Genomic DNA, 13,230 nt, shown 5'->3' on the forward strand with positions numbered 1-13,230 from the left:
GATTACACATTATCATTCACTGTTTATAATAGGATTGGTGCTCTTCGGTGTCCGTCAATTCCTATTTAAGCCCGCCCCTCTTTACGATTGGCTTAGAGCTTTGCATATGTTGAATCGGCGGACCAATCAGCGGCCTTCGCGCGGAATTTCGAACCCTTTTCAAAAGTAAGGGGGCTATACGCCTTGTATCCTTCCGCTTTTATCATAAACAATATAGTCCGTTGTGTGATTTCAAATGCGAGAACATTTTGGAAGGTAATATTTACAATATATTTGCGTAGATTGAATATTCATGATTTTCTTTTAATTAAAATGCAGGTTTAGTCTAAAAAGTGGGTACATGTTTAATGTTTTAATTTTTAGCGGGAGGTGATCCTCCGCGCCGGCCTCGCTGCCATAGGTAGATCCGGTATAGCGGTTAGAGAGTGAGGCAGATGGGTCCTCAGTTCATGGCGAATTTTAGATAAAAACAAGAATTAAAGCCTTTATTTCGACGGCTTTTACTCAGGTAAGATGGATTATATTTTTTGACACTTTTAGGCTGGGTAAAGTGAGCCTCGGAAAGAAATGCGTTGATTATTTACGCTGGTTAACTAACGATAGTTTGAGGACTCGCTTAAACATTCGTTCGTGGTAACTGTTAACGCTAAATTCGTAGTTTTCGCCGTTAGTGGCTTTAATATCCGGTACCTTACAGTCGTCATTTAAAAGTGTTTTAACAAACATATTTTAAGTAGGCACTAGCAATCCATAAAATATACTGAAATAATACTAAAATACTGAAATGTTTACCTTCTTCCTGGACTTTAATTACCCATATCTAATTATAACATCACTAATAGGCTTTAATATATATTATGTAGTTATTATTAATCGATGTATATCTTTCATAAAGAAATCTATAGTTAGCTAAGCTTAGCTAAGTAAGTTAACTGTAGGGGTCGTGTTGCCGTATCAGTGGGTAAACCACGTGTGTTTAAAGTGACTCACTTCTGTCTGGTTTACATATAAGACCTAATTTATTAAATTTGTATTTATTAAAATTGTATAATGTGTCCTTTAACTAGTTCTACACTATGTAACTAACTTATGTTATGTGTTCCTTCGTGCAGGTAAGTTAAAGATGCCTCTCCACGGTAAGATCGTGGTGATAAAAAGAAATGGTGCAGATGGAGTTGAGTTCCCCCTCACAGCCTCCTGTCTGTTTGGAAGGTTAGTATCTAACTAGTTGATATGGTTTGTGAGTGAACTTAAGTATAGATGTACGTCTCTGATGTCTACGTTTCATGTATGGAAGGACATATAACTTGCAGTCTCCTACAACCATTTGGCAGAGCTTAGGCTGGGTGGAGCTTCTCTAAGTGACGTCAAACATCATATATGATGGCCTTCTAGGCAGTTTGAATTGCCAGCAAGCACATGGGCTGAATCAGGGTTCCTATGGCTTTTAACGAAGACAGTTGCTAAGATTTAGTGTTAAGAGGATAATAAGAGTCAGATGTATGGTAACAAGTAGAAGCACTTATGTTCTTAAAGGAGAACTCCTGTGTACAACGGAGTTTGTATATAGTAAGTGTACTTACCTTTTGTTGAATAGCCCACCAGCTTTCTAAGATCAGGTATTTTGTCCCTGCAGATAAATTGCTTTTTACAGCATTACCCAGGCTTAAAGTAGCTCCACATCTAGAATATGGAGAGCCCTGACATTTAAAACTAATCTCTGGGTGCCGCCATCCTAAAGAAATGTCATCATCAGTACAGAGATGAGCATATAATGTTGACGTACATGCTGTTGACGTGAAGACGCGGCCGGGATGTGCTGTGCTCGGATTGCAGCTTCAGCCGGCATAACGGAGAAAAAGGTGAAGGGGGGGGGGGAATACAGAAAAGTTCGCATTTGTGCCTTTCCAGGCTGCAACATTACGTGCTCATCACTCTACTGATAATGATTTTACTTTAATATGGCGGTACCAAGAGATGTAGTTAACGCTACAGGTTGTAAACAAAGGGTTTTTAATAAATGTATGCACTTTTTAAGTTTTTAATGCCTTGTTTTAAGACTCTGGACTGAGGTATGGAGCTACTTAGATACAGCATTTTAGTACTTAAAGGAGGACTACAGTGTGAAATTGACTTTGGATGTAGTAAAACATGACAAAGGGTACTATAACCTTTGCTGAACAGCCCTAGCAATTTTGTGCAGTTTGTCCAAACATGCCAAAATGGGTTTTATTTTGCCCTTGCAGACAAAACGCTTTTTACACAGTTATTCAGGCTCAGTCTCTTGGATAATTTGTTTTTCCTACTTACACTTTAACTTCACAACATATTTTCAATGAAACATTTTTTATGTGCTGCATCGTTACTCGTTACCAATATAAATTTTACGAATCATTCCAAACCCACATCACATCATATCACCTTTTCTGCATTTCACAGAAATGTCCACTACTTTCTACATAACACACTGCTATAAACTACTTGCAATACTTAAAAATGTTGAATACTTTAGAACTTCCACTTATGTAAAGCTTGAACACTTTTACCCTCTGTTGTCCTTCCTTCATGGACACAAAACAAAAAAATTCTGCACAGTTTTTGTAAACAGTCTTCTAAATATGGACATTTTTTTGCTCCTAAACGCTGTCTTCTTTTTTCTGTTTTCAGGAAGCCAGAATGTGATATCAGGATTCAGCTTCCACAAGTTTCTAAAGAGCACTGCAAGATTGAGCTGAATGAAAACAAAGAGGTAATATTCAAAAAAGGGAAACCTAGATGTTTAAAATTTAAATCTTAGCTTGTTTCACCAGAAATCAGTGATCCATTATGTCATGATATTAATAATACATGTTGAGAATCCAAGCAAATCAGCCAAAAAAAAAAGTAAACACTTAAGTTAAAGCTGCTTGATTTTGAGCTTGTGAGCTTGCCTATTTATTGCCAGTGCAAACATGATCATGCAGAAATGATGTATTGTGCAGGCCTAATTTAAATTCTATTATGTAATCTACTTTTTGGTTCTGTAACTTATCTCCTTGTTTTTGTTTTAAAGCTTATTTTGACAAACTTGAGCTCTGTGAACCCAACTTGCATCAACGGAGAGAAACTACAGCAGTCTGAACGTTTGAAGCATGGAGATCTAATCACAATTATTGATCGCTCTTTCAGGTATGTATTTATCTTTCTGCTTAACTTAGTTTGGTATAATGTTTACCCTTGTGTTCTGTTTACAAGAAGTATTGATGTCTTGATGTTAAACTGGCCTGTATCCTGCAGGTTTGAGTACCCACCTCCACCGACTCCAAAGAAAAAGAGATTGTCTTCAGCTGACAAAGGAGAAGCCGTCAAGGTGAGATTCAAACCCTGCTGGTTACATTTCCTGCTTGCTTTTTCCATCTACTGAAAGGTGTGGATGACATCAGTGATCCATTTTTGTTACCTTTTCCAGTCTTGTTTGATTTTCATTTGTCTGTGGTGTTGTCTCAGGTGCTACAAAACCAACAGGTGAGAACCACCCCTGGACCTACAGACAAGAAGATATCTGAACACCCATCAGGTGTGTGCTCATAAAGGGAGGATGATTACTCTTAAGTAGTTTGCTAGCTTTTACTAAACACACTAAAATTTTGTTCTAAACAAGCTGCATTTAGTTTTTTGTAATTTGCACACTGTTAATTGAACACTGTCTTATACTTCCTTTTACGTATTTCAAAGTATTTGGTGCAGCTTGTATTGTCTTCTGCAAATGTTATATTAAACTTTGTACCTAATGATTGTTTCAGATACTTGTTTGAAAGATGGCTCCAACCTTCCTACCCCTCTGGATCAGAGCATTGAGGCTTCAAAAGGAGATGGTAATCTGCAGAAGAAACAAAAGACAGACAACATGTCTCCTTTCTCTGAGCTCTACCAAATGGTCAAAAAGGACTTGGCTTCCAAATCACCATGGAAAGGTGCAGATCCCCCTAAGTCACCTCTAGCAAGACCTCAGGTTGACCAGCAAGAACCTAGAAAGGTTTTGGAATCCAGTGATTTATCTAATGAGAACAAGAAACCTGTGACTCCTCAATCAGCGAAGAAGAAGCGAAGATCTTCAAATGTCAAGGCCATGGACCACAGTGAATCTGTGTCATTAGAAGACTCCATCAGTGCATGTCCGATGGATGTCTCCTCTGTAGACACAGAGGCAACTATGCCAGTTAAGGATACTCCTGCAAAACAGAAAAGGAGTTCAGCAGCATCAATCAACAGCACTTCATTGGAGGGCAGTTCTACACCTGTCTCCCGGAAGAAAACTCCTCAGGCAACACCCCAGAAGTTTAGTGCAGATGAGGTGGCACAGCAAATCCTGTTAGAGCAGTCTTGCAAAACACCCAAGTCTCCCAAAAGCAGAAGAAGTGCAGGATCTCAGTCACAGAGCCCAGCAGTAACTCCACAAAAACAGGCTGCTACTCAGCCTTCCACGGGTCCCAAGACCCCAATTGCAAACCATTCCCAGACACCCACCAGAGAGTCTGAAGAATCTGAAGCAAAGCAGAGCCCCAGGACCTCTCCCAGAGCAAATGCAGGAAAGAGGTTCCAAGTTCAAGATGTGTTGCGGGACATTGTGGCCACCCCTGCTACTGAGGACAACGGTAAAACTGTGTTTTTGTTTTTTGTTTTGTTTGTTTCTTGTAATTGTAATAAATGTCTTAACTGCTGGTTTTAAAGTTGTGTTTAAGAAGTAAAGGAAAGCACTGTGTTGTGGAGTTTGTATTCTAATATCATATTAAAAATAATGTAAATACATTTTTTTAAATCGTACAGGCAGGAACAAGGCTTCCAGTAAGAAGCATAAATGTGATGACTTGCCCCTTCCTGTGCCCAAGAGAAAGCGGGTGTCCTTTGGCAATCAGCTGAGCCCTGAGTTGTTTGACAAACGTTTGCCACCCAACTCCCCACTCCGACGAGGAGCAACCCCTGGAAGGCGCAGCCTGGGTTTCTCTCAGAAACCTCAGTCTCTCCTCAGACGGGCATCCACTATTGGCCTAATGGTAAAGCAGAAAGTGGCAATTAAATCTCCACTGTTTTAAAAATCCTGCTTAATTATTTTTATGAAAATTATTCTGATCATACCTCTTGCATCCACAGGCTTTCCATCTCACTGAGACTGTTCCTGAGAGTCCAACTAAGAATGCATCACCTAAACGAGCATCTTCTCCTGGTAAAAGTCCTAAGGTTCAAACAATGAAGACTTCTTCACCAGCAAAAACCCCATCTCCAAAAAAGCAACCAACCAAACCCAAAACCCCTACACCAGCCAAGTCGTCCTCCAGCCCAAAAGCAAAAACACCATCTCCCAAAACCCCTACACCAGCCAAGTCAGCCTCCAGCCCAAAGGCAAAAACACCATCTCCCAAAACCCCTACACCAGCCAAGTCGTCCTCCAGCCCAAAGGCAAAAACACCATCTCCCAAAACCCCTACGCCAGCCAAGTCGTCCTCCAGCCCAAAGGCAAAAACACCATCTCCCAAAACCCCTACGCCAGCCAAGTCGTCCTCCAGCCCAAAGGCAAAAACACCATCTCCCAAAACCCCTACGCCAGCCACGTCGTCCTCCAGCCCAAAAGCAAAAACACCATCTCCCAAAACCCCTACGCCAGCCAAGTCGTCCTCCAGCCCAAAGGCTAAAACTCCATCTCCAAAAAGACAACCCAAGACCCCTCAGCTTTCTGGAAGAATCTCCAGTACTTCAGTTAAGACACCATTGCGAAGTGGTGGGTCAGCTATCCAGACACCCACAACACAAGGGCGCTTTTCCATTACAAGGATTGCTACCCCATCTCCAGAGGCAAAAGCAGAATCAGTCTCTGTTGAGGTTTCTAGGGAGTATGCAACACCGAAGATTTCTCGGAGGAGCAGTATGAAGGCATCAGCTCGAAAGACCCCCAAGAGTGCACTGAAGAGTGCATTTGAGGTTATGCGCTCACGACGTAGTGGTGCTTCACGTGCCAATTTGAAAGGTGAAGTCTTTTTTATCTGTATGTTTTCAGAATGATTTGTCAATTTGCTTCTCAGTCCATTTGTTTGAATTATTTGTATATTTCTTTACTTTAGTTGTCCGTTCCTGGGCAGACATTGTGAAGTTTGGGCAGGTTAAACCTCAGCTGGAGTGTGGTGCTAAGAAAGCTGTAACCAAGAAAATGCCTGCTAAGGACACACAAGCTGCAAAACCCAAGGTAATGAGCCTGGTTGATCCTTTATATTTGTGTACATCAGTTTGTACTGATTGTTTGGGCCCTGTGTGAAATCAGTTTGTTTTCTTTGCAGACCCCTGCACGCAGATTGAAAGAAGATACCAGCACTGGACATGCAGAGTCTCCTGCCACCATTGTTGTAGGAAAGGCCTATGTTAGGGCTGCTCAGCGTGTGGGTGCTGCACCTAAAGTAGTGCACAACATCGCTCTGTTCAAGAAAGATATGAAAATGGACGAGGATCTTACAGGTGTGCTGTATTTTCAATTTAGCTTTGATTTTTTTTAACTTAGGTTTTTATGTATATCTAATCTCTCTACGCCCCCCCCCCACCCACCCCCCCCGCAGGAGTTGCAGATATATTCAAAACCCCGGCTAGACGCAAGAGCAAAAGAGGTGTTGACTGTAATGACCCCCCAGAAACCCCTCTTTCTGGTAGTTCTTTGACTGAAATGTCTGTGATGAACACTCCGGAGGAATCTGGTAAGTGTTGGGTTTGAGATTTAAATGGTTGTTAAATGTTTTTAAATAATGTAGTAAAGTATATTGTTGCACCAAACTAGTAATGTAAGATTGTAGTTTGTGTATGTGTTAATTTTTGTCATATAAAAAATATAATTATATTATTAATTATATTTTATATTAGTTCAACTGGACTATTATGCTCTCTAATGACATGTTCTGTTTGGCAGTTTACAGTGTTCTTTAAGTATTGATATACATAATATAAATGTATGTGCATTAAGGATATTAGAGCATTTATCATAGCCATATTACTGCTTGTTTATAAAGTCCTAAAACCAAAGTACTAAAGGTACAAGTGCTTTGAATTTGTATATTATCTTGCATATCCATAAAAATAAATTGACAACTGTCTTTGTGCAAATATTAGCTGAAAGCCATACACCTCTTAAAGTAAACTTCTTCTATATATGTGAATATATAGAATGTAAAATAACTAGACATGTTGCCTGATGTCTGAGAGAATGTTTCTCTTTAATTTCACAAGCAATGTTGCTTTGTCTTTAGTTATGAAGTTGTTACTCATTTTCACTTCATTTCTATTATAGGTGAAATGCTCGTGTCTCCCATGAGTGTTGCTCGTACTACTGATCTGGGGTATTACAACAGTGAAGCTGTAACTCGACTGCTCCAGGACAACCAGGGTGCCGATTTGGATGGTTCTCAAGTAAATGACCCCAAGAATGAGGTTGCAGAGCCTCAGACAGTGGTCGAAACACCACGTCTAGAGCCAGCACCATCTGAATGCCTGACTGGAATCAAGAAGCTTATGAGAACTCCCAAGCAAAAAGCTGAACCTATACATGACCTGAGAGGGAAGTTACTGAAGACACCCAAGGAGCCAAAACAAACACTGGAAGAAAATTATGAAGGTGTTAAAGAGCTTCTTAAAACACCCAAACAAAAGGGAACCCCTGTGAAAGACCTGGCTGGGTTAAAGCGGTTAATGAGAACTCCGGAAGTGACTAGCAGTCCAGTTTTATGTGCTACAGGCCTAAAGAATCTTATGAAGACTCCCAAGGACAGTACAGAACAAGAGGATGACCTTACTGGAGTAAAACAGTTAATGAAGACCCCCAGATTAAAGGGAGCACCAGTAGAAAATGCATTTGGAGTGAAGAGATTAATGAAGACCCCCAAACAAAAAGGAAAGCCTGTGGAAGAAGACCTGACCGGCATTCAGCAGATGATGAAGACTCCCAAACAGAAGAGTACACCTGTTGAAGACCTGACCGGCATTCAGCAGATGATGAAGACTCCTAAGCAGATGAGTACACCTGTTGTGGAGGCCCTGGCTGTTGTTGCAGAGCAAGACCATGATCTTTTTGAAGTAAAACAGTTAGTGAAGACCCCCAGATTAAAGGGAGCACCAGTAGAAAATGCATTTGGATTGAAGAGATTAATGAAGACCCCCAAACAAAAAGGAAAGCCTGTGGAAGAAGACCTGACCGGCATTCAGCAGATGATGAAGACTCCCAAACAGATGAGTACACCTGTTGAAGACCTGACCGGCATTCAGCAGATGATGAAGACTCCTAAGCAGATGAGTACACCTGTTGTGGAGGCCCTGGCTGTTGTTGCAGAGCAAGACCATGATCTTTCTGAAGTAAAACAGTTAGTGAAGACCCCCAGATTAAAGGGAGCACCAGTAGAAAATGCATTTGGATTGAAGAGATTAATGAAGACCCCCAAACCAAAAGGAAAGCCTGTGGAAGAAGACCTGACTGGCATTCAGCAGATGATGAAGACTCCGAAACAGCAGAGTACACCTGTTGAAGATCTGACTGGTGTAAAGAGGTTGCTTCGGACGCCAAAAGAGAAACGGGAGCCTGTTGAAAATGGCAAACAGCGAGGAGCTGAAGTGGTGGAGGATTTCACTGGACTTGCAGAGCTTGTTCAAGAACCTATTGTTGATGCTGAGATTGCAGAAAGTGACCAAATTGAATCAGCTGAGGTATGTACAGTTGTTCCAATGCTTTGTCCTTTTTTATGCATTGTGTGAACTGCTTTAATTAGAGTATTCATGCTTGTTTTTTCAGATGGATGCTCCTGTGACTTCTGCAACTACTGAAGGTAAGTTAATGCTAGGTAAAGGCATTGTTAATGAGGTGGGGATGTCCTGACGTGTTTCATGAATCAGATTTTTCCTTGTTTCATTTAAAGATGCCACTGAAGAATCTGAAGACAAAGAAAACATCTGTCCTGTTGAGAGCATGAACAATAAAATCGAAGCAGCTGTTTCTATCCAGAACATTCCCCTGGGCAAAGAAGCAACATTCACTCCTGGAAGAAAATCTGGACAAGAGAAAGCAGAGTTTACCTCAGGTGAAGTGGCATTGTGTAGTGATGTCCAAGAATGTGCTCCTGAAGCTGTTGTGGAAGCTGCTTCTTGTTTGCCTACTCTTGAAGGAGAGGAAAAAGCTGAATTGACCTCATCTCCTAAAAAGCCGCGTGGTCGTCGTGCAAAAGCTGCACAGGACTCTTTGGAGAAAAATGAGCATGCTCCAACTGTGGAGGCTGTTCCTCCAGTCTCTGCCCCCATGAAAGGTAGGAGAGGCAAGGTGTTCATTGAATTACATGAGCCTGTCTCCGTGCCAAGTCCTGTTAGAAAATCTGCTAGAGGAAGAACTCCAAAGACCCAGTCAGAGGACAAGGAGGCTAATCAAGCACAGGCTGTGGAAACATCTCAAGATGTTGAGCAAATGCCTGAGTGCCCACCTCCAACAGTTAAACCCAAGAGAGGAAGGAAGGCTGAACAAAATGCTGTTGAGGTAGAGGCAGTAAATACTGTTGCTGATTTAGAAGCTACCAAATCTTTAGTAGAAGCAGTCCCTGTAAAAGCTAAAAGGGGACGAGGAGCTAAGCCTGAAGTCGAGAACCCACTTGTCATTTCTGCCTCACAAGAAGTACAAGAACTCAGTTTGCCCAAAGATGCAGATGAAAATATAAATGTTGTTGTGGAATTGGCAGCACCTGAACCTTTAGTAAAGCCCAAGGTCTCTGCTGCAAAAGTTAAAAGGGGGAGAAGAGCAAAACAGGAGCTGGAGAATCCACCAATTATCCCTGTGTCACATGAGCTGGCTGCACCTGAAGTTACTGTTGAGGAGAAGGATATTGCAATGGTAAATACTGTTGCTGAATCTGAAGCTACTGAAACTTCTGCAATTCCAGAGGTCTCCTTGAAGTCGCCAGTCCCTGTTGTGAAGGCTAAAAGGGGACGAAGAGCTAAACAGGAACTAGAGAATCCACCAGTTGTGCCTGAAGTTGCAGTTGAGGAAAAGGATGTTGTTGCTGAATCAGAACCTTCTGTGATCCCAGAGGTCTCCTTAATGTCACCAATCCCTGCAGTCAAAGCTAAAAGAGGACGAAGAGCTAAACAGGACCTGGAGAATCCACCTGTCCTAGCTGTTGCACATGAGCTGACTGTGCCTGAAACTGCAGTTGAGAATGAATCTGTTCCACCAGAGAGTGTTGAGCTTCAGACTTCTGTCGAAACTGATGTTGTTAAAACTAGTGCAAGAACACGGAGAGGTAGGACAACAAAGAAGGAAACTGCTGAACCCTCTTCAACTGCAGTGGAGGTAGATGTTACAAGTTCTGATTCTCTAGTGGTGGCTGATGAACTACCACAAATGCATGTGGTGAAGCCAGGACGTGGAAGGAGAGCCCCTCTAAAGGCTCAGCCAAGGGAGGATGCTGATGACCAACCAGCTGCTGCAGAAACAAGTCCAGCAGTCACAGAGACTGAGGAACATGTGGAAACTGTGGTGAAAAATGTCAGAGGATCAAAGAGGACAAAGCAGCCAAAATCATCTCAGGTTTTAGAAGATGCTCAGGAAAAGGTTGAAGATCATTCTGAAGTTGACCACGATGCTGATAAACAAACTGAGGCACCGGTCAATAAATCAGTGCGAGGAAAAAGAACTGCTGTTATCAGGGATGAACCAGAAGGTCTAGTTAAAAGAGGACGACGTGGTGCTGCTGCTTCTTCTGCTGAAGTGCCAAAACCTGTTGGCAAGCCTACTCGTGGCAGAAGAGCTGCTTTAAAAACTGAGCAAAAAGTTTCAGAAGTTGCCACTGCAGTTGATGAACCAGTCAAAGAGGCCAGTAATCTACCAGAGCCCAAGTCTGATGACCTTGCAACTTCCCAAGCAAGTTCTGAGGAAACTGTGTGTGATGTTGAGACCAGCGAGGCACCAGCTAAGCGAGGAAGAGGGAGATATGCCAAAAAAGGAAAGGTTGTAGCCAAAGGTACTTCTGTCAAAGCAGATGACACTTCAGCCACTGAGGAAGCTGATGTGGAAAATAAAAAGAAAGCCTCCAGGAAGGCAGTCAGTTGGAATTCTGATCTGGTGGCCTCAAAGAACATTGAGACCGTGGAGCCTCCAGCAGCTGAAGATGTGCCTCAGCAGAAGTCCTCCAGAAAGAAAGCTGAACCTGCAGCTAAGGCTTCTACTGATGATGTACCCGTCTCTGACACCAAGCAGTCTGCAGAACCGCCAGCCAAAGGCCGCAAAGGTAGAATGGTTAAAAAGCCAGAAGAACAACCTGCAGAAAAGTCTGAGCCAGCTCCTGTAGAAAATGTGCCAGCGGTCAGGAGAGGAAGAGCAGGCGCTTCATTAGACTCCAAGCAAGATGAAGTGGCAGCTGTTCTTAAAAGGGGAAGCAAAAGAAAAGAGCTTGATGTTTCTGATGAAGCAACCACACTGGAGTCATTGTCCAAGAGAAGGAAAGGCCAAGCTGATGGTGCTGAAGCTCAGAAAGAAGTGGCTGTAGTTGGCAGAGGAAGAAGGGCAGCTGCTAAGGAGGCCATAGAAGAAACCCCTGAGGTTGAAAAGGAACAAAGTGAATCTGCATCAAAAAATTCTGACAACAAACCTGTAAGGGGCAAACGAAAGGCAGCTCAGGAAGTAGATTCCATCTCTGCAACATCTGAAGAGCCCGTCTCAGGTGAGAAACTATTACTTTCAACAGTTTTAAGTTTTATTCATGCGCTCAGGTCTCATTCTAGTTATCTTGTATAAAACCACCTTCTCCTTCACTTTTGAATTTATACTCAATCAGATTTTAAACATTTTAATTGCGTTCCTAAATTGGGTACTTTTACCTTTCTTTTAAGCCAAGATGTAATTTGAATATTTTGTATGGATTGTGCAGTCAGCAATTGCCCTGTATTGAAGATTAAATCAACTATTAAATATGATTGATACATTGATTTATATAGCCTTCTCATCTGTTTTGATTATATTTAAAAAGGATAAGGTTTACACAAGTTTAAACAGTTTTAAAACAACTAGGCTGTAACTTTGTTATTTTTTTTTTCTTCATTCACTAATTGTAGTATCAGAATATGCCCAGCATAACCAGGTGAATTTTCTGTATTTATTTCTTTATTTATTTTAAACACAGAAACCTCCAGTCGACGAGGAGCCAGAGTCCAGAAGAAAACTGAGATTGAGGTTTCTTCAGCTCCTGTGCGGCGAACAAGGAGAAAATGATCTGCTGGTGTTGATCAGTTGTAAATATTCAAAAGCAAGAATCAGTTTTTTATATATCAGGACCCATCAATTATGATAGCACTCTCTCTTTGTTCATTAATATGTTTTTATTGTTAAACAGTGTTTTATTGTTTTTAAAAAGACGTGAATATAATTTTTCAAAATATTCATTTTTTAGGGTTTAAAGGACTGGAAAATGTATGCCCTTTTTGGTCAGTAAAACCTTGCTGTTTTTCTACTTTTGCTTGATGATTCAAAGTGACCATATTCTATGCTATAGGTTTTAGGTTGTGTCCGGTGTTTGTTAAAAGAAAAAATAAACAATTTGTGGGTTAGTAAACAATTGTTCTTCCGAATTGTCACCAAACTTTACTCTTAAAAATGTCTTAATGCATCTTAATCTTTTGATTTAATCTTTGGAGAACAAGGTTTACATCAATAAAATCCATCTCAATCCCTCAGTGTTGGTCTTGTTTATTAAAATGTTTTGTTTGGTAAAAATTTGGTAAAGGTTCTTGAGGTCTGAATGTCTTTTATTGGTGCTAAATCATTTTCATATATTTAATTGCAATACTTGTGGGGTATTTATTTCTTATGTCTCACATACGCACACAGCTGATGGCATGTCTGGAATATGGAGCCACAATAGTGTTTTTCTTCTAATAAAGTTCTAAGTTAAACTCAGTCACTCAACACAGTAACTTATTTTAAAAGCTTTAAATATATCCTGAAAGTTTGACCATACTACATTATCACTGCTCCTCTCCCAAAAGTACAGGCACCATTAAACAAAAAAGAAATTATTTTAATTATGAATTATCACAGAATATTGTGGTGATTAGTATAATTTTAAATGATTAACACCCCTAATATAAATATAATTTAGCCAGTCTCACACGGATTCTGTTATTTATATTTTAATACCCATTAATATAAGTGTAATAAAATCTGGAAGGCCCCATGGTTTATGCATAAGT

At 40.9% G+C, this 13,230-nt stretch overlaps 1 protein-coding gene across 6 annotated transcripts; it reads left to right on the plus strand.

Moving 5' to 3' along the window:
- The first annotated feature begins 236 nt into the window (after positions 1-236).
- Positions 237-12,714, plus strand: mki67 (marker of proliferation Ki-67). 6 transcript variants are annotated; one of them, XM_049464728.1, is made up of 17 exons: positions 357-508; positions 1,113-1,212; positions 2,668-2,749; positions 3,053-3,168; positions 3,277-3,349; positions 3,487-3,556; positions 3,783-4,634; positions 4,807-5,033; positions 5,131-6,001; positions 6,096-6,217; positions 6,309-6,483; positions 6,582-6,716; positions 7,304-8,199; positions 8,260-8,709; positions 8,795-8,828; positions 8,919-11,705; positions 12,165-12,714. In XM_049464728.1, exons 2-17 carry the CDS (start codon positions 1,124-1,126, stop codon positions 12,251-12,253), a joined length of 7,068 nt encoding a protein of 2,355 aa, XP_049320685.1. In that variant the 5' UTR covers positions 357-508; positions 1,113-1,123; the 3' UTR covers positions 12,254-12,714. The 6 variants fall into 6 exon arrangements, with proteins under 6 accessions (XP_049320683.1, XP_049320685.1, XP_049320688.1 ...); XM_049464731.1 differs by having other exon boundaries at positions 7,304-7,972; positions 8,525-8,709; XM_049464727.1 differs by having other exon boundaries at positions 7,304-7,923; positions 7,984-8,709.
- Positions 12,715-13,230: the final 516 nt, after the last annotated feature.

The sequence above is a fragment of the Astyanax mexicanus genome, chromosome 15 (assembly GCF_023375975.1).
Source record: "Astyanax mexicanus isolate ESR-SI-001 chromosome 15, AstMex3_surface, whole genome shotgun sequence".
In the NCBI taxonomy this organism is placed as follows: Eukaryota; Metazoa; Chordata; class Actinopteri; order Characiformes; family Acestrorhamphidae; genus Astyanax; species Astyanax mexicanus.